At 49.6% G+C, this 25,622-nt stretch overlaps 1 protein-coding gene across 1 annotated transcript in view; it reads left to right on the top strand.

Annotated features, from left to right (window-relative positions):
* Positions 1-25,315, top strand: part of CHAT (choline O-acetyltransferase) — a 52,713-nt gene extending 27,398 nt beyond the window's left edge. Inside the window, 8 exon segments of the mRNA XM_055274008.1 lie at positions 5,077-5,246; positions 8,371-8,471; positions 9,351-9,479; positions 12,058-12,180; positions 15,267-15,408; positions 15,559-15,621; positions 22,840-22,977; positions 24,977-25,315. Coding sequence (XP_055129983.1) covers positions 5,077-5,246; positions 8,371-8,471; positions 9,351-9,479; positions 12,058-12,180; positions 15,267-15,408; positions 15,559-15,621; positions 22,840-22,977; positions 24,977-25,246 — 1,136 coding nt within the window. The 3' untranslated portion in view covers positions 25,247-25,315.
* Positions 25,316-25,622: the final 307 nt, after the last annotated feature.

The raw sequence follows: 25,622 nt of genomic DNA, 5'->3' as shown, positions 1-25,622 counted from the left end.
GACTGACAGCATAAAGATCACCCCCTAGGCCAGAGAGTTGGGAAGAATATGACATGTGCAATGGCAGATTTACCTCCCAAAAGAAAAAAGTTCTCCTTCATCTGGGGAGGAAAGGTGCTCAGATAGGATTGGGAAAGGTTAAGAAGGTCTAAGCCCCTGAGAAAGAGCCCAGTTCATCCATCTCCTGGACGGTGAGAAGGGGGATGGGCATGGCATAGAAATCTGACTTGTGCTAACTTCTCAGGGAATAGATCAGAGCAAGCAAAGGCAAGTGTCCCAAAGATGTTGGTATATGTCCGGGGGTACTTGTGCACAGTACTGCACATTAAAGAACATCTCCTGAGTCTTGCAGCCCTGCACAGACAGAGGTACCAGGTGCTATTTTGTCTGTGTTCACCAGAGTCTCAGCCTGTAAGCTTCCAACCTCTAATGCCAGCCTCAGGGCTCCCCGAGGCCTCCTGGCCTCTGGAATTTCCACACTACCAAAGCTGTCAGCTCCCTCCTTGGGCGTGGGTGTCAGAGCAGGCTCCTCCTATTACTCAATCCCCACCTCTCACTATTAAGCAGGGCTCCTTGAGGAAGATTGATTCGCCACTTTAAAGGAGCCTCGATGTGCTCGATAAGGATGCCACAAGACAAACGGCTCCTGCCGTGTGCCTTCAGCCCGCTGTCCCGTGTTTCCATTATATTTGGGCCACAGTCATGGTGGATGAGCTTGGGTGTAGTGTTCATTTTCTGCCTTACACGATAAACTTGTCAGCATTTGACTGATCAGCTACTTATATGCAGGGAGTTCATTTGCAAGGCCACCTGGCTTCCCGCTCTGTTGTCCTGCTCCCATTTTACCCTGTCTAATGAGCCAAGACCTGGTTCCTGTTGGGCAGTGCTGGGCTCCTGGGCCCTGCAGAGCCTGCACGTGATGGCAAGGCCTCAGTGCCTCCTCACAATCCGTCTCCCCTGCCTGGAGGTGATGAGGGCAGTGATGCCCAGGGAGCCATTCTTTCCTGCTGCCAGCCTTGCATTGCCCAGTTGAAAAGGAGTGTGCCAGGCCTCCACTCTCCTGCCTCGAGCCTGCGTCAAGGCCTGCTCCCAGCCTCCTGATTGAGCAGGCATGCTGTGGGCTGCCTCAGGAGCTGCAGTCTGCCCACTCCACACTGGCTTTGGGGCTGTTTTTAAGGAGCCGTTGGTGAAGGCAGCTACCAAGCCAGAGCTCTCAGAGTTCACCCTGAGGTATGGCCAACAGGGATGAGGTGTATAGCATTCAAGCTGCCCATAGCCCTGGCTTGGCTGGCCTCCAGGCCTGTGCCCTTCCCAAGCTGCCAGGTATCCTAGACTCTGCTCTGACCACACTGAGCTCTTCCATGATCCTTCAGTACTCCTTGTTGTTGCTGGCTGAAGTCACATGACGGAGCTGGGCATTCATAGCCCTTGTTGATGAACCTGAGCACTGGGGTTGGATGCCTGAGATCAAACCCAGCTCCCTCCACTTAGTGGATGATTATTATCATCCTTGTTTACAAGAGAAACCTTGTAAATGGCCTAAGGTCAAGATATTTGGTTTCTCTGCTCCTGACCTGTAAATGAGGCATGACAATGATACCTATCTTATATGCATCAATATGCATGTTTAGATTGATACTTGGCACATAGTAGGTGCTCATCAAAGGTTAGCTAATAGCATCACATCATTATGTTCTTCCAGCCCCACCTAAATCCTGCATGCCCTCACCCATAAGCTGGAGGTCAAGCCAATCACTCACAAGCTCTGCTTACAAGCCTGGGGATCCGTTCTCCAGCCATCCAAACCACTGTCCCACCCCCCACCCACCACCCTGCACTATTATACACCTCCTGCCATGCCTCTCCCTTCTTCTTTGCTGATCTGAACCTGACCCAGACCTAGCCAAGTCCTCCCCAGGGCTCTGAAGGCACTGGCTAGCCTAAGAGCCTGCAGGGACCGCTAGCATAGCACATACTGCAGGTCTGAGCAACATGGCCATCTTCAGGGATGCCTAAGGAGGGGAGAAGGGCAGAGCAGGGAGCCTTGCAGGGGGGAAGAAGCCCTACCTTGTCCCAGCCTCACCCTACCCAGACTCTCCCATCAACTCATGAAGCTCAAAGCCTCAAAAGTAGTTGAGTTTTGCCTTTCATAAGGACATGGCCTTTCCCTTTCCCATTAGCCAGCGGGGCACCTCCAGGCCCCCTGTCTGAACTGGGTCCACAGATCCCAGCCTGCCTTGCCCAGGCCAAGGGAAGCACACTAAAGTCCACTACCCAGCATGGACTATGCTTGCCTTGTTCAGGAAGCCCAGGCCCCACCCTAAGTGAGTGCTGATATGGGGGAGGGGACCAGACCAGGGGTCCAGGGGCTGCAAGTGCTGACTGTCCAAAGCACGGTGGTCTGGGAATGGCAGTGAGGTCATGTGCTGTGCAGCAGGGGATGGTAGGCAGGGGTTGGGGGGGCACCTCTGGGCTCAGGTGCTGTGCGAGGCAGCCTGACAAGAGTGCAATTCCACATCTGCACTGAGCAAGCTGTGGAGGCCACGTGCTCTGGGTGTTAGGAGTCCTCCAGGGCAGGGCTGGCACTGCCAGAGGATGAGGGAGCTCAGGGAGGGCTTTCATAGACAGAGGTGGAGAAGGGCCTTGTCCTGGGCACAGCCTGCATGATGATGAGGCAATGGGATGTCCACAGGATCAGGGAGGGGCAGGAAGTTGTCTGTGAGGTCCATGCAGGGATCTAGGGTGGGAAGGAGGTGGCCTTGAAGGGCAGCAAAAGTGAGCCATGGAGCCCGCGGTGCCATGTTTAGAAATTTGGATTCTCCCTTATGGGCGGCAGAAGCTGAAACAGCTTAGAACCTGAAACAGGTTCTAAGAGGGTAATGCGGTGACTGCACCCGCTTAAGGAGCTTACAGGAAGAGGAGTTTCCCCAGGGCCTGGGCTGGCTCTCATTTGTGCTTAGATCCTCAGGGCATGGCCAGATCCTTGATGCTGATCAGACTGAGGCAGGGAAGCCCAAGAGGCCATGCAGAGAGTGAGGAGGCATCCTGCCCTCATAGGGACCAGGAGGGGTTCTGAAAGCACAGGGGTCCCAAAGCCTCATCCTCAACAGGAGGGAAAAGAGGATGTCCCAAGGCTAGGCTGGCTTCCCAGAGTAGAAGGTCTGCTGTGGGAAACATCTCCTTCCCCAGAATTTGCAAAAAGTGAGAGAAAGGGGATGCATGGGGTCTGGAGACTCCTTTCAGGCAAGGGCATCTGTGGACACTCCTTGTAAACTTGGAGAATTCACCTGGGCAGAGCGAAGACCAATGCAGTTAGCATCTGTGTACACAGCAGGCATTGAGAAGACCAAGGGGATGGTCTTAAAGATTTACTGACCACCCTGGGAAGGGGAGCTGTCCACATGCCCAAGGAAGGCAAAACGCAGGCGAGAGCTCCCACCATCATATCTGTGATCCAGGCAGCAGGATGGAGGAAGGTGGGAAGCAGGACAAAGAGCACATGCTAGTTATCTTTGAGGAGGTTCCCCAGAAGCTATGGTGTAGTTTTTTTGAGATCTTGCTCATAGAATTTAGACACCTGGTTACCCCTAGCTGTAAGGGAGGCTGGGAAGTGTAGCTCTAGTTGGTTATCCATGTACCAAGCTAAAAACCAGGGGTTCTACGAGCAAGGAAAGAAAGGACATGTGGTGTGCAACTAGGAGTCTCTACCATGTAATGCACCTTTGCCTGCAAATGCCACGCACCCATCTTCCCACACACAGAGCACTCTCACCCCTGCCCTGGGTGCCTCATCTTGTCCCAGCATCCAGCCCCAATGTCAGGCTCTCCTGGTGATATGCAGCCCTCACCATTGGGTCTTGAAGTGACTCCTTGGAATTTTAAACCAAAATGTTAAACTTTGGGTGGACTTTTTAACTTTCGGTGAACTTTAAACCAAGAGGCAGGCTGTGTACTCCCACACCCAGTACCGAGCAGTGGACAGAACATCGTCAGCACAATAGACTCCTGTTTGGAAGAAATGGAAACATGCAGAGGGAGCAGGCCTGGCCCCCAACTGGTTCTGCCAGGTGGGCTTGGTGAACCTCCCTGTGCCCCGTGGAGGAGGCTGCCAGGAGTGGGAGCAGGCCTGGCCCCCAACAGGTTCTGCCAGGTGGGCTTGGTGAACCTCCCTGTGCCCCGCGGAGGAGGCTGCCAGGGAAGGCAGCTTCTGGTCCTCTCTGGGAGGAATGCATGTGTCCTTGGTGAAGTCACGTCCTCTGTGCCTGACTCCCGCTCCTGAAGAGCCATCCTTGTCTGTACTCTTCCAGTGCCACCAGGGAGGGGGATTCCCTTTTGAGACCTGCTTACTGTAGGAGAATGTCTAGAGGAGCCTGGGAATTGGTAGAGGCTAACACAAAAGCCAGCTGTGGGCCAGGCTTGGAGCTCCTTTGGATCCATGGGTCCAAAACTGCCCCTACGAGCTCATCCAGATGTGGGCTCAGGGCAGCCTGGCCCTTCTGCCTGCAGCTCTGCCTCTGAACCAACAGCTTGGGGGCAGGGAGGTGAGCAATACACTTCCTTCAGGTTTTAATGTGAAATTGCCTAATTTTGAAATTGCAACAAGTTTGAAATTGCAGTTTAGATGTCTGAAAGTCATAGTTCAGCATAAACAAGCATGCCTACACACAGATGTGGCTCACAGGAGCCCAAGTGGAGGGTGCTGTTGGGTGGGGGATTAAGGGCCCCTCCACTGATGTGGGCTGACCTGAGGCTCTAAGCATCCCACTTCATCTTGGCATGCATGACCAATAGCCCACACATCTGGAGGAGAGCTGGTCGCAGCTGGAGAGCAGGGCTCCTGCAGGGACCGTGCGAATGAGCTGGGATCCTGGGGTAGGACAGAGGCTCAGGACACTCTGGCTGACTTCACTGCCCACCCACAGTGGGGCAAGGTGGGGGGGTCAGGGCTGGCTCAAGACCTGGGTCTTGGTGTGATCCCAGAAGACAGGGCTGCCCTGCCCTGTGTGGGGCTCTGAGGAGGGAAGACCCTGGCCTGGAACGGGACAGGTGCTAGGACTGTGCCTGCCTCCCCTGCAGACTCCACCAACCGGGACTCGCTGGACATGATTGAGCGCTGCATCTGCCTTGTGTGCCTGGACGCGCCAGGAGGCGTGGAGCTCAGCGACACCCACAGGGCACTCCAGCTCCTTCACGGAGGAGGCTACAGCAAGAACGGGGCCAATCGCTGGTATGACAAGTCCCTGCAGGTAAGCTGTCCACATGGCCCTGCAAGAGCACAGCCATGCCCCCAGTGAGAGAGTGAGCAGGCAAGCGGGCACAGCCCGGTGCCCAGGCCCTCACGTGCTTGCGTCTGGCAGGCGCACTCACTGGCTTCTGCTGCCTAAGAGGCTGGGTCTCAGGGGTCAGGAGAGCTGGAGGGGTCTGAGATGTGCTATTGATGTCAATCTCTGGACCAGCCAGAACTCTTCTGAGGAGCCAGTGGCTGAACCTAACTCAAACTCCCTAACCTTCTTGCAGCCTGTGCCAGGAAGGTCTGGGCCAGACCTGGGGCCCATTTCGCATCACCCATCACACCTGTGAGGTGGGGGTGTGCCAGGAGTAGGAGAGTACAACAGCCCCACTGAACAAATCCTTAATGCATTCTGAAATAATAATTTCTGATGCCCAGAGCTGTCAGCTTTTTGGATGTCCACCCCTGTGGCCTGGCGATTTCAACATACCTCCCTCAATCCCTGAGAAGTAGAACAGCCCAGCATCTCCATGGAAGAAAGACTGTAAGATGAGATAAAATAATTCGTATACGTTCATTTACATGACATCAGCCTAGAAGCAAGAAATTTACTTTGGCCTACAGAAAAATACCCATGCAGATGGGATGAAGTCAAGGTCAAACCATTCATTCCCATTCTGCCATCCTCCTTTTATTCCCCCAACATGCCAATCCTGAACCTAGTCTTGTTTATTTTAAAGTCACTACACTTTTATATTATATGCCATATAGTATAAAACAGCAGGCAAAAACAAAACATCTCTCTACTTTGGGTTAGCAAAGCTCACATTGATAAGCATATCTAGACAACACCTCGTTTTCCTTTCTCTCTGTCCCTACATTCTGCAGGTTTTCCTTTTTATTGGTTTGCATATTGATTCTGTTATTTCTGATGCGCTCTCTGGCTGCTGGGCCAGCTGTTTTAGCCTCCACAGTGGTGCTAATGGCTTATCATCTTTCATGGAGCAGCTGTGGGGGTGAACCGATATAATACATGCACAGAATCTGGAACTCAGCCTTGGTAGCAGTTTTTAAAAGACACCGCTTTCCTTCCTTCCTTCCCTCCCTCCCTCCCTGCCTCCTTCCTTCCTTCCTTCCTTTTAGTGACAGGCACAGATAAGTACTAATGTTGGGGTGGGTGCAGCCCTCTCTACCACCTCTCATGGGTTAGTCTATGCCGACCTCCAGGTTCTTTTCATCAGCAGGGTAGATTATCAGGTGAACCGGAGAAGCCATCGGGGCTTCATGGACCTGAATTCAAGATGATGGAGAACTGGTCTCAGGACAGCAAGGCAGGGGACACTGGGGGTGGGAGGGGAGGGCCTGCAAAGGGTGAGTTTGGGGAGAAGCTCTGTGGGAAGTGAGTTTCTTTGTAGAATGGGAGTAAAGATCCAGCTTCTGGCACACAAGGCAAGAGATTGGGAGGAGACCCAGGAAAGAGGCATCTCGAGACATGTGGAATGGTATGGTGCCCTGGAAGAGACTTCAGTAAAACTCCAAAGGTTTGCTTGTTTTGTTTGTTTAGGGATAAAGAATGAGTATCTCTTGGGTGTGGTGGGCTACCAGGCAGTCTGCTTTATTTGCATTACACTTTAAATAAAATGAAAAAAAAAAAGAAAAAAAGTAACGTGACAGAACATAAAACTTGAAACTAAATTTCTAAAACTTAAAAATCCTAAATTTTCTGTTAGATGTTTAAAATATTTCCTGATATAAGTTTTCTATTGTAAAATTTAATTATAAAATTATGAAAATAAATTCATTTACATAGGTAAACAAGTCATAATGAGTGTGTGCTGTTGGAAGAGAGAGACAATTAACTTCCTCATTTAAAATAATAATAATAATGACAAGAAGTCATTATTATTATTCTCTGCATTTAATCCTTCATCTTTCTGCTTCTCCCTATGGAAAGGAAGCCACAGGACTAATAGAGGAAAGAATATTTTGATAAAGACAGCAAAAGCTCTGGATATTTTAACTTTTATCGTGGACATTTTCAAGCATATTCAAAAGTAGCATGTACATATTGCCAACCTTGATTCATTTATTCCCTCCAGATTATTTATTACTTCTTTACTGCTGAATCATGTTAAAGTAAATCATTTCACCTACCAATACTTCAAAATAAAGCTCTCACAAATAAGGATGCTTAAAAAAACAAAAAAGAACCAAATTCGGTCCTTCTCATTATTTTCTCCCAGTATTTTTGTACACTAGGTATGTTCCTTTCTCAAGTCAGCTAAATAGAGTCTTTGTAAAGTCACAAAAAAAGTCATAAGTAATCTCTACAGCTCCTATGAATCCTTCATACACCTCCTCTCCAATCTGCTGCTCAATCCATGAGCTGGGCCTTACCAGGTCTGTGTTCAAGGACAGTAAACTGAAGTCCAGAGAGTTGACATGTCTCGTTAAAGCTCTCATGGCTGCAAAACTTCATGTGGGTCTCTGACTCAAAGCCCAGGTGGCAACTAGTGGAGCATCTTCCGTATATCCTTCCTTCACTTCATCTTTCCTCCACTTCATCCTTCCTTCACTCCTGTCAAGGGATATTTTATTTCTCCCTAGGAATCTGCTTACCATCCAAAACAGACAGTTATTTTTCATTGTCGCTCATTCCACACAATTATTGAGCACATACGATGGGGTGGACACTGGTGTATATCCTGGGAATAAAATCAGTGGTAGTCAAAACAAACAGGGCCCATCAGACAAATAGTCACATAAAGCACTACAGGATGGTGCCTGTGATGTGAGCTATGACGGGAAACAGGGCTGAAGGGCTTCGCCCATGCCCCAAGGGCAGCTGAGCAGACTCGGGATGAGCTCCTCAGGAATCCCTGGACTGCTCAGGGAACTTGGGGCTCCACCTTCACTGCCCACAGCTTTTATGGGAAAGAGGTTGCGAGTGCAGAGCAGTCTTGGATTCTCATATTCTCAGGCCACTGCAATCATGTGCAGTGTTCTCTTCAGGAAATAATGTGCTCTGGTGTCCCTGGAGAAGAGGTGCCCTGAGAAGCCAGGGGCCTAACCTGGGGCCAAGGGGCTGCCTTGCGATGCTGACTCTCCCATGATCGCCCACTCCTTCTTTCCTGTTGCAGTTTGTGGTGGGTCGAGACGGCACCTGCGGCGTGGTGTGCGAACACTCCCCATTTGATGGCATCGTCCTGGTGCAGTGCACTGAGCATCTGCTCAAGCACATGTGAGTCTGGAGCCCAGGGCTGCCATGCTGGGCCTAAAAAAATGTGGGTGGCCGCTGGGGGCTGTGTCAATCTGGAAAGCGTCTTAGCAAAAGATGAATTTGAAAAAAATGTGCACACACACACACACGATGAATTTGAAACCCAGCTTTGTATGAGACATCATGTGCTTCACGGGCCATGGATAGGAGGCAGCAGATTTACGGCAGTCAGGGAGAAGCGTGGCAAGGAATTCTCCGGAATCTCTGCCTTGAGAGAGGGGAAGCCTACATCAATACCTATCGCTTATCCTGAGTCAGGGCCAGGGCCAGGCCCACGGCTGCCCCAGCACAGGGGGAGTTCTCTGAATCTCACTGCTTCCAAATCCCAAGGTTGCTTCCTTAGCTTCCCAGCAGGGCTCCTCTGTGCCTTAAACACATGGTGTTCCTTCCTCCATTCCCAATTTTACCCATTCTCTCCTAGAATCTTCTCCCTGCATCCAAGTCTTCAATTTCTTCCACGAAACTCAGGGTCACTGAAACCTAAACCAAGCCTAGTAGGCACAAACCTTGCAGAAGAGAACAACACAGCTTGCTCTTAAATTTCTCTCCAAGTCTTCTGTAAGGGTGTAACCTGGTCTAATAGGAAAACAATGAAAAGAAATAATGGGTTTTGGAGTCAGGCGGAACTGGATGGAACCCCGGCCCTGCCACTTAATGATTTTGGTGGCCTCTCTGAGCTTCAGTTTATTCATCTGCACAGTGGTTCAGGGGCAGCTCGTACCCCCTGAAACTCCGTGGCCGCAAACACTGACAGCTAAGATGATTGCAGAGAGCAAAGAAGAGATGCCTCCCACAGCTCTCTGGCCGCAGAGCCTCAGGAAGTTGCCTCTGTGCCCGCAGGACACAGAGCAGGAGGAAGCTGATCCGAGCAGACTCCGTCAGTGAGCTCCCCGCCCCCCGGAGGCTGCGGTGGAAATGCTCCCCGGAAATTCAAGGCCACTTAGCCTCCTCGGCAGAAAAACTTCAACGGTAAGGACAACCTAAGTCTCCTTTCAGGGTTCCCCTAGGGACCACCCTGCCCCTGCCTACTAGCTCCCAAGGCTCCCTGGAAATTTCTGAAGACCCCAGCTCCTCTGCCTCCCCTTGGGCTCCACCTCCTCCCCATCCCTCATGGAAATATAGTCAAACTAAAGGAGAGATATAACTCTGGGGAAATAACCTTGCTGAAGTATCCATCATTTCCATAAGATGCAAACGCAGGGCTATTTTTTTTTTTCTTCAGTTTCACCTGACTGAGCAGAGTCAAGGCCGGGAAATCATCCCCTGCTTTCAGGGGGAGTAATAAACAACTGGTTTGAATAGGTCATTTGAATTCAAGCTATTTCAATTTGCTTGAATTTACACTGCAACTTGACAAGGGGGCCTTTTTCCCCAAGGGGAGGGGGCCGTTCAGGCCCTAACGGGACCCAGGCAGGAGGGCCTGGGGCAGCAGCGAGCAGTGGTGGCAGCCGCATCCTGGCAACCATGTCTGCACTGTAGCTGTTGATTCTCCCATTCAGTAAGCAAGCACGAATGCATTCATTCACTGGTTTGCTCATTCATTCATCACACATGTACAGAGCTCTAGTGTGCACCAGGCCTCTAGTAAGGCTCTGAGAACACAGAAAGTTAAATACCATGGGACCTGCACTCTATATTTGAGTGGAATAAGTAGACTCCCAGGCCAAAACGTGTGACACAGTAAGATTAATGCCAAAAGCAAAAACAGCCATGCTGACCTGAACCCACAAAAATATAGAAGCTGAACTCTGTCAGGACTATGAGGGAGGGCCTTGCAGAGATGGGCCTTGAAGGATGGCTAGGAGTTCATGGTGCAAGCAGATGGGGAAGAGGCAGAAAGGTAGCTTCTTCAAGCTTGTACAAGTTCATAATGATGGGCCGGGCACGGTGGCTCAAGCCTGTAATCCCAGCACTTTGGGAGGCTGAGGCGGGCGGATCACGAGGTCAGGAGATGCAGACCATCCTGGCTAACACGGTGAAACCCCGTCTCTACTAAAAATACAAAAAATTAGCCAGGCATGTTGGCGGGCGCCTGTAGTCCCAGCTAATTGGGAGGCTGAGGCAGGAGAATGGCGTGAACCTGGGAGGCGGAGCTTGCAGTGAGCCGAGATCGCGCCACTGCACTCCAGCCTGGGGGACAGAGAAAGACTCCGTCTCAAAAAAAAAAAAAAAAAAAAAAAAACAAGTTCATAACGATGAATGCTGGTTTGGAGACCAGCAAGTGAGAGAATGGCCAGAGCTGGGCCACAAAAAGGAAGTTGGGCCACACTGTGACCAGTGTCACTGTCTCTCTGTTATGGGCCTAGAGCCTGCCCTGACAATGGTAAGGAGCCACTGGAGGGTTCTGTGCAAGGGATATGGGGATGCCCCCGAGGAGGCTGTGGGAAGGGCACACGTGAGCAGGACAGAGTGTGGCCAGGCTGGGAAGCTGAAGAGCGGGAAGGACCCCTCCACTGGTAGCTGCCGGAGAGGATGCCTGGCTTCAGTGGGCATGGAGGGGCCTCAGGTGTTCTATAAAGTGGTGATCCCATCTCAGCTTTGCAGGGTTGTTCAGGAGCTAAGTCAGGGGCCAGGGCAGTGAGCTGGTGGGCTGCTGAGCCCTCAGTGGGTGAAGGAGTCCACTCACTTCCAGGGACCTGAGCAGATCCCACATTCCCCAAGGCCCCCAGCTCCACCCTCTGGAGGCTGAGGAGAGCCAGGAGAGTCCCATGGATGGGGAAGCAGGAGGCTCCTCCCTGGGGGTCCTGAGGGGCCCATACAAGGGGGTGAGGCCCGAGTGGGCACAGCTTTGGGGAGAGGTTTCCAGGTGGCTGTGGTGATAGTGAGCTCAGTCTGTCCCAGGAGTCTGTCAACAGGTAGGTCTGAGGGGCAAGTACTCATGGGAACTGGGTTTCCTCCAAGTCCCCCTGTGTTCCCAGCACCTGGCCCCACCGAGAGCTGAGCTGCTGTGAGCAGGAGGAATACTTTAAGGAGAGGCAGGCAGGGAGCATGGAGTCCCAACGGAAGGTGTGTGTGGGCTCGGGGTGCACACTCAGGCTATGCACCCTCTGGTGGGGAGGCACATAGACCTTTCCAGACACTGCTCCAGTGGGCAGTCAGTCCGGACCCCAGACTCCTGATGGAGGAGAAGATTGTTCAATATGGGGGCCAGCCAGTGCTCCAGAGTCTCAGTGCAGACTAGGAAAATGTTTCTGTTACTCTGACAGTGAATTACAAAATCCTGGGCATGTCACCTGTGTCACGGTGAGTCCCTGCCTCACTAACACAGCCAGGCCCACCTCCCCACCCACTCTCCAGAGCAGGGCCAACACCCCGCTCAGCTGAGCTCACCTTGGGTCATAGTAGTCCTGGCCTGGTTTGTCTTCTGACACTTTCATAGGTCAAGGCATGTCTCTGACACCTCAGTGCACTCCTGGAGGGCAGGGACTACGTCCTCACCTTCCAGAACGCTAGGACACAGACCAGGCTCAAGAAGCCCGGGGAAACCCCATGGTGCATGCATACTGTTTTGCATGCAATAAAAACATCTTTTCCTTTTCGTCCTTAGGATAGTAAAGAACCTTGACTTCATTGTCTATAAGTTTGACAACTATGGGAAAACATTCATTAAGAAGCAGAAATGCAGCCCGGATGCCTTCATCCAGGTAGCCCTCCAGCTGGCCTTCTACAGGTGAGTGAAGGTGGAGTGAGTCTGTACCCTGGAGGGCTGACGGACACAGTGCTGTAGGATCTAGGGTCTAGAAGCATCCTGGAGGGAGGGTCAGCCTTCTGTGGGCCTGGAAGACTGGAGAGGGACCGAGTCTGCATGAAGGAGGAGCAGACCGAACTGGGTTACAAATCCAACCTCAGAACAAGAAGGATGTGCCATCAGGGAACTGCCTGGGTGATGGCACAGGGGCACGGAGCTCCAGAGGGCTGGAGTGTAGAGCTGAGAAAAGCCAGGAGGGGATGAGGACCATGGCTGGGGTTGGGGGGCTGCTCTCCATCCCAACTTCCCCCACCTCACCCAAGCCCTATTGCTGCAACCTGTTCCTCCCCAGTCTTCCCAATCTTGCTAAGGAAATGGAACCAGCAGCCCCCCCAGCTGATCAAGACAAAGATTTTGGACTCATCCTTGATTCCGCCCTTTCTCGTATCCCTGCACACTGCCATATCCGTTCTCCTCCAAGTGTTTCTCACCTGTCCTCCACTTCCACTGCCATTGGCCCCTCCCAGGCCACCATCAGCTCATGCTTAGCCAATGGCAGCACTTCCCTAGGGTCACTGCTTCCACTGTTGCCCCTGGTAATCCTGTCTTCATGAAGCGTGAACTTTGAAATATGCAAATCAGACTAGATTACTTTCCACATGAAACTTCCCAGTGCCTTCACACCAGGCTTAGAACAGAAGCCAGGCTTAGAAGTGCCGCCTGTGGACTGGCCTCACCTGAGGCCCTCCCACACGCCCAGCTCTCTCCTGCCTCCTGACCTTTGCCCTGGCTATGCCTCTGCCACCCACAGAAGGTGTGCGTGTGGGCTCGGAGTCACCACCCTCCACACGCACCAGCCCTTTCCAGCCCAGGTTCCATCCCTCGAAGCCTTTCCCCACCCCCTTATCTAACGCAGCCCCTCTGGGCCCCTTGCCACCCATTCTCTGTCATACCACACTGAATTTTCTTTTTCTTTCAGGCAATTGTTATTCATGTGAATTATCTTGTTCGCAGGTTTGCTGGCTTTGTTTTCTAGACTGTCCCCACAACCCTGACATTCTGGGCATCTTGCATGCCTCTGAGTCCCTAGCACCCACACCATACCTGGCACAGAGTAGGTGCCAGAGACTGAATCACAGACGGGAGGTTTAGCCAGGAGTGGTCCGGCCAGGTCTGGGATTTAGACCTGGTGGCCCAGGTAGCCTTGTGTCGGGGAAGGGGTGAAGAGTAGGGAAATCAGGAGTGAAGGCAGGGGGAGAGGTCAATTAGCCTTACAGGAGGCGAAGAAACCAAATTGTGAAATCTTCCTGGAGATGGGGCCAGCTCCTGACAGTTCCAGGGCTCCAGAAGCAGCGGCTCATCAACTGTCTGCTATGAATGGTAAAGCTCTGCCCTCAAACCTGCTTTCAGTTTGCAACTTCCATGAAGGGCATAACGTGACCCTGCAGTAAAGCTAGGGCAAGGCATTCTCACTAATGAGCAGGCAGCACCCGTGTGGACACAGCAGCCCAGTGTCCCCTGCAGGGCTGTAATTCTCAAGGAAGTGAGTGCAGCCACTTTGAGTGTCTGTCCTGTCAGGACACCTTGGGGAAGGCCGATGTCATCCCACATGAGGACTGGGCTTGCCGCTGAGACTTGAAGAGGCAGAAACCTCACCAGTACTGAGATGCTGCAGGACCTACCGGGAATTTGGAATGGTGGTCAGTGCCTTCTGATACTCAGAGGGCATGGGGCCGAGATAGGCCGTGAGGTCAGCATCCTGCTGGAGCCTGGCCTGGGGATGCCACCGAGACCAGCTGCTTGGGACCTCTCTACTATGAGCACTTCCAAGTTTCAGATCCAGAGCTGAGGGGGACAGTGCAGCCTGCACAATGCACCCCTCCTCCACCTGCCTGTGGGCTGTGCTGTCACTGGATGAGGCCAGGAACAGACATAGCCAGTGGCTCCTGGGTTCATCGAATGGCCAAAGAGGATCTGCTTCCCATGAGCAGCATTCTTCAGGCTCTAAGCTGTAATAATCACAATTGTTTTTATCTGCCCCTAGATTCAGCAGAAACCTAGAGGCTGCCTGAATTGGAGTTGGTCAATGACTGGCCAGTGATGGCGTTTGCCTCCAGAGACCATGGAGACAGGGCAGGAGCTCCTTGCCAGAGCCTTGGGGAAATATGTCAGAGTGTACAGGAAGGTCATTCCCTTGCTCACCAAGCAAGACAGTGTCACACACCCTGCAGAATTAGACACGGCCCTCCCAAACCTCCAGGAGCCCAGCCAGTGAGGGAGAGACATGTCCTGAGAGGGCTGAGATGTGGGGCCACGACTTGCTGGGTGACACTGGGCTGTCACTGCTTCTCTCCAAGCTCTGTGTCTTTTTTCCTCCCCCACTCCCAACACCAAGGACTTTACTGAGTGGTGAGAAAGGGAGCGTGCCCGCCAGGGGTGCAAGCCCAGGGACGCTGGCCCAGATCCCATGCATAAGGAAAAAGGAGTCCCCTGGCTGGTGGAGAAGCGGCCACTGCTGCTCGGGTAACAGTCATCGGGGAGGAGAGGCACAGCCACGGTGCCCATGGGTCTGTCAGAAGCCCAGCTGCCCCTGGAAGGGAGGGCCTGGACAGTTGTTTACGCTCACCACTACTAAGGCCCCTCCCTGCCTCCCTCTGGAGGTCATGCTTGAATCAGTTTAAATAAAACAGGATTCCCTCATGGGTGGGAATGATTAATTACACAATTATTCCATTCTGTGCTATTCTTCAAACACTCAGGTCTCACAGAAAACTCTAGGTTTCCCACCAGGTTGGGAATTTTTTTTGAAGCGCTACCCGTCACTTCTTTATTTTATGTCAGTGCAGCATCCCCAGGTGTATACAAGCAAACGTGGCTCTCCGTGTGGGAGACTCCCCAGCGTCGTCTTTGGGAATTCCCTCTAGAATTCTATTAATATTAAAATGAAATATTCTGCCAAGTCAAGTCAGGGCTGTGAAAATAAAGCTTGCTGAGACTATTTTTCTTTCTGAGTTTATGATTTCCCAAGAATAAATTACCACGTACCATTCATCCTTCATCCCACGCAGGCTCCACCAAAGACTGGTGCCCACCTACGAGAGCGCGTCCATCCGCCGATTCCAGGAGGGACGTGTGGACAACATCAGATCGGCCACTCCAGAGGCACAGGCTTTTGTGAGAGCCATGACTGACCACAAGGCTGCTGTGTCAGTAAGTCCTGCCCCATCCCACGACCACAGGAGACCAGTGAGGCTGCTGTGGGTTGCCCTGGGTTGCCGTGGGCTCGGCCCTCTGACCACCAGATGCTTTGGCTCCAAGCAGCCTTTTAAACTCCACGCTGCTTCTGCGTTCTGTTGACAGGCTTCTGAGAAGCTTCTGCTCCTGAAGGACGCCATCCGTGCCCAGACTGCATACACAGTCATGGTGAGTGACGTCACACCACCTCACAACACTGCACTTGAGCTGTGCCTGGGGCCTGCCAGAATGGACACCATGGCATGAGACCCTGTGTAAGGGCCCAGCCACCTGTTACTTAGGGACTTGGCAAGGCCACTTCACCACTCAGTCTCTTGTTTCTTCATTTTAGAACCTAAGTAACATAGCATTCCTGCTTTTGACATGGATTTTATAAGAATACAAAAGTTACCACTTTTCAAACCCTTTGAAACAACCATAATGATAATAATAGCACCTAATATGTATAGTATCTTGCAGTTTATACAAGAGGAGTCAACTGTGAGGGAAGGGGCTCAAGCCTGGCAAGCGGTGGGGGTCACACACCTTCCCCAATCTCAGGCAACGCAGTATCTGTTCCCACCTAGGGCTGCTTTTGCCTCTTATTCTCTGTATATTCATTTGTACTACCTGTGAATAAAAAGTCTTTGCTGAAAATTAATAGGGAAATCAAACTTGCAAGGGAAATGTTTCTCCAGCTTAGAGAAATAATTTATTTTCTGGCCCTGCAAAGCTATTGCTTGCAATAGCAAAATAGAGAATAAGCAGCAACTTGGGCTGCTCATCAATACCTTCATTGCAAGTCATTCTAATACAGTCTTTGAAGGATCATATAATCTATGAGAAGAAGCTGAAGAAATTTCACTATAGATACTTGAAAACAGAAACAATGCATTTCTGGATTTTAGAACTAGCCAACATAGACTTCTCTCTAATTCAGTTGCTAGGTCCCCAATTCATCTAAATACTTAAGTGTTTGTTCTATTTGGGGAAAATGTAGCACCCACTCATGTATTCAGTGGGTTTTTTTTTTTTTTTTTGTCTTCATGCTTTATACCAGGCAAGGTGCTGGGTGCTAGGAAACAAAATATGAAGTCCATAAGCCCTGTCCTTAGGGAGGTTACCATGTAGTTGGGAGAAGAGGCCCTTCAACGAGAACACCAATCCCATGTGAAAAGAGCCCTCAGAAAGTAGCAGGGGACATGGAGGAGCCAGCTGTTTCCTCTGCTTGGGAAAGCCAGGAAGAATTCCCAGGGGAAGTGGTGCTTCCTGTGAGCCACAAAGGATGAAGAGAGGCTTGTCAGGCAGACACAGAAGGGAAAGATGGCTCAAGAAGGGCACCACATGCAAAGGCTGAGAGCCTTAAGAGAATAAAACCCATTCGAGGAAAAGCAGAGCACAGCTTGCAAAGGACAGTGGAGCAGGGGAGATGTTGGATTTCCCTGCTACAAAGTGTGTTATGGTGACTGGGTGGAAGAAGGACTGGTTGGAGTTGGGGGTGGGAATCTTTGCTGAGAGGCAGAGTTGCTGGTTAAGGACCTTTCCAATGTGGAGGAAGAGCTGGTGTTTGGACTGGAGTAGGACAGGGGCAGGGTGAAGGGGAAGACGTAAACTCCTCCTCTTGGTGGAAGAAACTCTTTGCACATGGTGGACTGCACACAGGGTTACTGTCACTCTCTCTGAAACCCTCCAAAAACAACAGCAAGGGATTTTTGAAAGCCATAAATACACCAGGGCAAAGAGAATGGGAAAGGAGTGGCAGCAACATTTTAGAGCTGGAAAGTAGAACACATGGCGACTGACTCAGCAAACAGTGAGAGAAGCTTGGGATACTGGGTAATTTGTGAAGAACAGATACTTATTTTTTATTGTTGTGGAGGTTGGACGTCCAAGATGAAGGTGCCAGAAGGTTCAGTGTCTGGCAAAGCCTGCCCTGTGCTTCCAAGATGGCGCCATGTTGCTGCATTCTCCTGAGGGGACAAGCGCTGTGTCCTCACATAGTGGAAGGTGGAAAGGCCGAGGGCTGAACACTGTGTGCAGCCTCTTGTTTAACGGCCTTAAACCCATTCATGACCTAATCGCCTCCTGAAGGTCCCACCTTCTAATACTATCATACCATTAAGTTTCAACACCTGAAGTTTGGACAGGACCCAAACATCCAAACCATAGCAGTTGATGATCTGTATAAAAAGTAGTTAGACCCTCAGTTCCTCTCTACCACCCCAGGCAGCCAGGCTACTAGCCCCCCTCCCCAGCGGTGGGCTAGAAGTTCATTCTCTGGAGAGGCTGAAGCAGAAGGACTCTAGACTTGAGGACACTAGGCACGGCTGAGGGAGGGAATACTGTATGGAAATTAATTGGTTAATTAAAGTCTTATTACTTTCTTCTTATTTACTACTAAGCCCTCCAGCCACTCAGCTCCATACACACTGGGAACTAGCTCTGTAACCACCCCTCACCAAGCAGGAGATTATAAGATTTCTCTGTGGTAAAACTGACCAGGCCAAGAGAGAACACTCACAGAAACTGATGGTTGGGGCCCACAGTGAAAGAGCCTAGTCAGCAGATGAGGTAGTGGTTTGCCAAGAGGCAGAGCTGCTAGTTAAGAACCATTTTAATATTGAAGAAGAGCTACTGTAAGGACAGTGAAGCCCCCAGGTTAACAAATACATCATCACACATAAATCTTCTAATCATATTTTCAGTGCTTTATTCTTAAATACAAATAGCCATAGATCCTCCGACATTGAGGAGACATAAAAGAGTAAAACCAACACCAACAAACATTTTTGCTAGTTAAAAAAATTTTTTAATTAAAAAAATATTTTTTAAAAAAACTTGAAATGGACCAGGCACAGTGGCTCATGCCTGTAATCCCAGCAATTTGGGAGGCCAAGGCAGGCAGATCACCTGAGGTCAGGAGATCAAGACCAGCCTGGCCAACATGGTGAAACCCTGTCTTTATTAAAAATACAAAAAAGGCCAGGTGCGGTGGCTCACACCTGTAATCCCAGCACTTTGGGAGGCTGAGGCGGGCGGATCACCTGAGGTCGGGAGTTCAAGTCCAGCCTGACCAACATGGAGAAACCCCTTCTCTACTAAAAATACAAAAAATTAGCCAGGCGTGGTTGCGCATGCCTGCAATCCCAGCTACTCAGGAAGGCTGAAGCAGGAGAATAGCTTGAACCCAGGAGGTGGAGGTTGCAGTGAGCCAAGATCACGCCATTGTACTTCAGCCTGGGCAACAAGAGTGAAACTCCATCTCAAAAAACAAAACAAAACAAAAACACCACCACTACCAACAACAAAATTATCCAGGTGTGGTGGCACATGCCTGTAATCCCAGCTACTAGGGAGGCTGAGGCAGGAGAATCACTTGAACCTGGGAGTCAGAGGTTGCAGTGAGCTGAGATTGCACCACTGCACTCCAGCCTGGGCGACACAGCAAGACTCCTTCTCAAAAAACAAACAAACAAACAAAAACTTGAAATGAAAAAAGTACAAGAAACAATTGAACAGTTTAAAAGTGATCATTGAGATTCTTTGAAAAATAAAAGGAGTTATTACATCTATATATGATAGGAAACTAAAAAAACATTTTTCAGGAAATAAAAATAACTCTGGGGGAAAATATGGTAGAAAAAAATTCAGTGGAAGAGTTAGAAGATAATCTGAGACAATATCCCCAAAATATCAACACAACAAAGAGATGAAATATAAGAGAGAAAAGAGGCTTAGTCCAGGAGAATAATATTCCAAATAACTTGCTTAATAGATGGAAAATACTCATAGCAAAGGAAATTTCACAACACTAAAGACGAAGAGAAGATTCTAAAATCTATCAGAGGATAAAAAAATCAAATACAAAGATCAATAAAAAAGATGTAATTAATTTCTGAACAGCATCATTGGAAGGTGGAAGATAAAAAGAGCAGTGTCTTCAAATTCTGAGAGAACGTGACCTTCAACACACATTTCATACCCTGCTAAACTGTCATCAAGTTTGAAGATACATCAAAGATATTTTTAGACAGAGAAAGTCTCAAACATTTTACTTATTAAGCACCATTTCTCATAAAGCTACTGGAGAATGTAGACTTCTAAAGTGAGAAAATAAAACATAAAAGAGGAAATCATAGGCTCAAAAATATCAGAAGATTTAACACAAGAAAAAGATAGAGGGATGCCCCCAGGAGGATAGTAAAAGGAGATCACAAATCAACAGTTGTTAAGTACACCTAGAGAGCAATCAGTCCATAAAGAAGCAAGCAGTGAGAGGATGAATGAAATTCTTGCTGCATGTTTAGGAATCAATTAGAAACAGATACATGGGGCCTGGCACAGTGGCTCATGCCTGTAATCCTAGCACCTTGGGAGGCCGAGGCAGGTGGATCACCTGAGGTCAGGAATTCAAGACCAGCCTGGCCAACATGGCAAAACCCCATCTCTACTAAAAATACAAAAAAGAGCTGGGTGTGGTGGCACATACCTGTAATCCCAGCTACTCAGGAGGCGGAGGCAGGAGAATCACTTGAACCCAGGGGGTGGAAGTTGCAGTGAGCCGAGATCACGCCACTTCACTCCAGCCTGGGTGAAAGAGCAAAACTCCGTCTCAAAAGTAAATAAATAAATAAAAGAAATAGATACATGGAAAGCTAAGGAAGTAAAAAAATAATTTATACATTGTCAATTCTAGGGAAAACAAAAAATTCAATAAGAAAGGAAATCTAATCATAGTACACTACATGACCCAGCTGTGAATACTTGCTTAATTATACTTATGTATATCATTCTGTATACATGAGTATACTGTATCTTGATCAAACTACAAAGAGTTAAAACATAACCTTATTGGGAAGATGGGAGAGTAGAAGTGTGCTGGGGGAGCAGGGTCATAAAAGAGCTGAAATTGGCCAGGCACAGTGGCTCATGCCTGTAATCCCAGCACTTTGGGAGGCCAAGGCAGGTGGATCACGAGGTCAGGAGATCGAGACCATCCTGGCTAACATGGTGAAACCCCACCTCTACTAAAAATACAAAAAAATTAGCCAGGCGTGGTGGTGGGTGCCTGTAGTCCCAGCTACTCAGGAGGCTGAGGCAGGAGAATGGCATGAACCCAGGAGGTGGAGGTTGCAGTGAGCCGAGATCATGCCGCTGCACTCCAGCCTAGGTGACAGAGCGAGACTCTATCTCAAAAAAAAAAAAAAAAAAAAAAAAAAAAGCTGAAATTTCACTGTCTATAACAAGAAGATTATAGGTAAAACTGAGAAATTCAGTAGTGGTAACCTAAGCATATGTTTAGAGGAAAGAAAGTATATACCCAAAAGAAATAGCTAAAAGACTGTAAGGAATTGCCTCTATGGGGTAGGAATCCATGCTGGCAAAATGACGTAGGTTTTTGGTTTATTTAGATTTCTAAATGATATAAATATATGACAATAACAACTTTAAATTTATTAAAATGTCTAGGAAAACACCCTCCAAAGCATTGCCATAGGGTTGTGTTAACAATTTTAAGTTGATGAGAACAACCAAATCAAAGAGATGGGTTTGGGGAAAGGAGAGATACAAAGATGCTTAGGATGTGAATCTGATGTGTGGTTGGACATGGAGGGTAAGGAAAGGAGGAAAGAAGCAAGGAAACCTAATAACTGGTAAGCATATTTGCCAGTGGTCATGGAGAAATAAAGTTCCAATGGCAAGGTGGTCCAGAGCCCCCATCGCTTACTCTCTCACTGTTCTATGTTTTTCCTTCCTCCCACTTGAGTTTACGATCATGTTTTTTTGCATGGTTGATGAAATCTGCCCCCCACTACACCATAAGCTCCACAAGGACTGAGTCTACAACTGTCTTGTTCTCTGTGTGGCTACAGGACCTGCAGCACCAGGCATATAGTAGGCACTCAATTAAGATTCCCTAAATGAATGAATGAAAGACTGAATTATAAGTCATTTTACTCGTTATTACTCATGGCTCTGAGCCAAACAACCTGTGAACTCAGTCTCTCTTGCTACAGTTATTCCAAGGTGGTGAAAAGACGGGTGAGTTGATTGTTCACAGGGAAGCTGCTTCTATGGACCAACACAAATCAGGAATTAAATAGAGGAAACCAGAGAAATTAAAAGAGTAGTCTCCTTCATAGATGGGCTCACCATTCTTTCCTTCTGTCCTAACAGGCAGGGCACGTCTAAAGTGAGCTGTGGTTGTGTAATGTTTGTCTTTTCACCCTCTAATTAGGTGCGTTCAGAGAGACCAGAGCCTGAGTCATCTTTATGCATTCATTCGCAACTGAAAGAGAACAGCTGTCAAATCCCTAAACGTGCCTTGTAAACCTATACCAAGTTCATTGTGAATGGGAAGTTTCCTCCTGTGCAGGGCTTTGACAGCTAAGTGGCCATCCTACAGAACTGTGAAACCCCAAGAGTTACTCACAGTTACCCTGATGTTGACCCAAAAGTGATTGCTATGGGTCAGGGTGGCCCTGAGTCTCCATCAGCCCCTAGAATTGCTCCAAAGAAACATGTAGTCCAAAAAACCAGTGTGCATACTAAATACCCAGCCTCAAGTGGGGGAGCTGTAGAATGAGTACCCGGCCCCAACTTCCAGACACCTCACCCTCCGTGAACCCCTCCTACATTGACATCCTGGAGCTTTCTCTATATTTCTATCCTTTGATAAAAGTTTAAATATCTTGTGGTAAAAAGAAAAAGAACTTTTATCATTCAACTGGCTCTTTCCCCCTGAAAATGTCAGCTGAGCCTGCTAAGGGGTCTAGTTCCTGTCTCAAAACGATTTCTTAGATTATGGATCCAGTTTAAATGAATTGATCCTGAGCCATGAAATAGCAGCCAAGATTCAGGAACAGATCTCACACACTCTATCCTCTATCTCTTGTTCCCTGGGCTCCTACTGGAGGAGACAGCGCTGGTTGTGGTGAGAGTCTGTTCAGGACAGGCTGGAACACCCTTCACAATGCTTGCACAGGATCCAGCAGTCCCCAAGCCCTGCACACAGCCTTCTTCCCAAACTCTCTCCCTGCCCAAGCAGTTGGTAGTTGAGATGGCCAGGCCAGCCCCATTCTTTCCACTTAAGAGAACCAGGCGGATGTAGGTGTGGAGGGAATGCTCAGACTCACTAACCTTTAGCTCAGACGTCTCAAGCTAGAACCCAACCTGCTCTGGACTCATTCAGTGCATGTAGAAATGCTCAAGGGCCCGGGAGCAGAGGTCGCATGGTACAGCGGTCAGTCCTGAGCAGCCACTCATACACATTGTTGGCAGTAGGCACTGGATAAGCAAGAGCCATGGCTGCTAGAGTCACCAGTAGTCCTGTAGACTAGAGAGAGGGAACAAGGAGGTGCAGGGGGCCCATTTCTCATCTTCTGTTCTTTGTCCCCAACTACACAGGCCATAACAGGGATGGCCATTGACAACCACCTGCTGGCACTGCGGGAGCTGGCCCGGGCCGTGTGCAAGGAGCTGCCTGAGATGTTCACGGATGAAACCTACCTGATGAGCAACCAGTTTGTCCTCTCCACTAGCCAGGTACAGCCCCGTGCAGCTATCGCCCAAGAGTAGTGTAGTCAGTAAGCTTTCTAAAGAGCAGTGACAACAAACCCACTAGCTGGAGTCAGGCAAATCCTGCCTCTGCTTTTTCTGAATGATGTGACCTTCAGCAAAATGATCTGAATGTTCATTAGAAGATGGTTTACTGACCAGGCTTGGTGGCTTACAACTATAATCCCAACACCTTGGGAGGTTGAGGCAGGAGGATTGCTTGAGCCCAGGAGTTTGAGACCAGCCTGGGCAACATGGGGAGACCTCATCTCCCTATTTTTAAAAATTAGATAGGCATGGTGGTGTGTGCCTGAAGTCCCAGCTACTAAAGAGGCTGAAATAAGAGGATTGCTTGAGCTGGGGAGGTGGAAATTGCAGTGAACCCTGGATTGCACCACTGCATTCCAGCACAGGTGACAGAGTGAGACCCTGTCTCAAAAAAAGAAAAAAAGAAGAAGGTTTCCCATCTCCTGAGTGGGAGTAATCAGCAGACCCTACTTAGCCGAGGTGGAGACAGTACAGGAACACACCCATTCTGGTGCCCTAACCATTACACCTTACTACCTTTCAATCTATTACTGCGGTTTCCACGGGCTCTGACGCCCAGCAGGTCTGCAGTGAAGTCTTGGCTTGGCCAGATACAACGATGTAGGGAGAAAGCCCAGCCCAGGGCCTGGCATGGACAGGGCCCACTAAATAGGTCACAGATATTATTATAAAGGGCCACGCGACCAACAGCAGAACATTCGTGGCCAGCCCAACATCTAACCAGTGCGTCAGCGTGTCCTGTATGAGAGCCACTGCCACAAAGATAGAATGCAATCCATTAGAGAGAGGTCGTGGTTTAGGAGGGGAAATGCCCCACAGCCATCAATTTACTAAAATGCCACCTCATCTGCGAAAGGCTGGATGTGGGCAGTACTGGGGTTGATAAGCTGTGTTTGAGGACAGAAGCCCACTCAGTAATTGGATGTTGTCATTATGGCAGTGAGCATGCAGACGTGAATAAACGAGGACAGAACACAGCACCATAAATTTCTCAGGAAATCATCCATGGGCAAAAAGTGCTTTGGAATGGCTTTATGGCCTTCGGCTATTGCACGGCAAATTTATCTGACAATGCGGTGACTCTATTAGCAAGACTAATGGTTTGTTCTGCCCCATTAAAACAGCCAGTGTCACTTCCGAAGGCCTCAGCACACAGCACCAGAAACCTGTAGGTTTAAAACAAACCAGGCCCTGCACCTGCCCAAGAATCCTTTCTATTTTTTTCCCTAGGACCAGCTAATAAAATTAATCTGGGGTGTGGGAGTTTTGTTGTTTTCCAACTGGAAAGCAGCATTTATGGCTTGAATGCTTTCAGAAACATACTTTCTTGGTTTGTGATCTGGATTACAAAATCTCGGCACTCTGATTCAAAACATACTAGGTGCATAAGTAAAACTCCAGTTGATGGCAATCTTTGAAACACCCAACGCTGGGTAATTGTGCATGGCCAGGCTGCAGGGAGAAATCAGATCAGCCAGGCAATACTGACAGTAATTAAGGATCTGGGGGAAATCGACAGAGAGGATGGGCCAGATTTCCTCCAGTTCATAAATTCCTCCCTCCGGAAAGCATCTAACTGTGGGGTGCCACCAGGGGACTATTTAGTAAATTACCTGATTGCCTCTCTGCCTCAAATGGCCCCCAGGTGAAGTGGAGACTCAGCCCAAGACCTAGCACCAGGTCACTCTGGGAGCTTCCAACTCCACAAGTAGAGCCTATTGCACACCAGGGAGTGGGCTTGGGGCCCCTCATCCTCTGATATCATGCAGTTAGATGGGTCTGTTTTTATGAATCTGGCTGTGTCCATCCATGCTGAAGCAATCACTTGATTTGGTTAATTCAGTCAAACCCCCAGGTGGAAAATAGAGAAGCCAAGCCCAGTCGAGGCTGGCAGGCTGCATTCCAGAACAAGCAGCTCCTGACCTGTCCTCTCCTCCAGGTGCCCACAACCATGGAGATGTTCTGCTGCTATGGTCCTGTGGTCCCAAATGGGTATGGTGCCTGCTACAACCCCCAGCCAGAGACCATCCTTTTCTGCATCTCCAGCTTTCACAGCTGCAAAGAGACTTCTTCTAGCAAGTTTGCAAAAGCTGTGGAAGAAAGCCTCATTGACATGAGAGACCTCTGCAGTCTGCCGCCGCCTGCTGAGAGCAAGCCATTGGCAACACAGGAAAAAGCCACGAGGCCCAGCCAGGGACACCAGCCTTGACTCCTGCCACTAGGTTTCACCTCCCAAACCCAGCCTCTAGAGCAGCCAGACCCTGCCGATCCCCGCTCCCATCCCTTACCCCAGCTTTCCACAGCTCCCTGTCCTCAGGGTCCAACCCACAGACCACGCAGAGACATCACACACAGCCAGAGTGTTAGGAGGAAAGGGTCCCCTCTTCATGCATGGGAATCATCATTTTTAAGGTGCCTTTGGGCCTGCACACTGGGAAATGGAACCAGCCTGGCTCAGAGGCAGCCTGGTTGCACTGGGGAACCACACTAAGGACTCCTTCTGTGGTCCTTGGAAGCTTAGTGTTCATGTCTCCTTCCCCAGCAGGACCTAGTGTGTCCAGGTGATGCTTCTGCCCAATGAAAGG

Source organism: Symphalangus syndactylus, chromosome 4 (assembly GCF_028878055.3).
Source record: "Symphalangus syndactylus isolate Jambi chromosome 4, NHGRI_mSymSyn1-v2.1_pri, whole genome shotgun sequence".
Taxonomy (NCBI): Eukaryota; Metazoa; Chordata; class Mammalia; order Primates; family Hylobatidae; genus Symphalangus; species Symphalangus syndactylus.
Note: the sequence above shows the minus strand (reverse complement) of the source record. Positions and strands in the feature narration are given on the sequence as shown.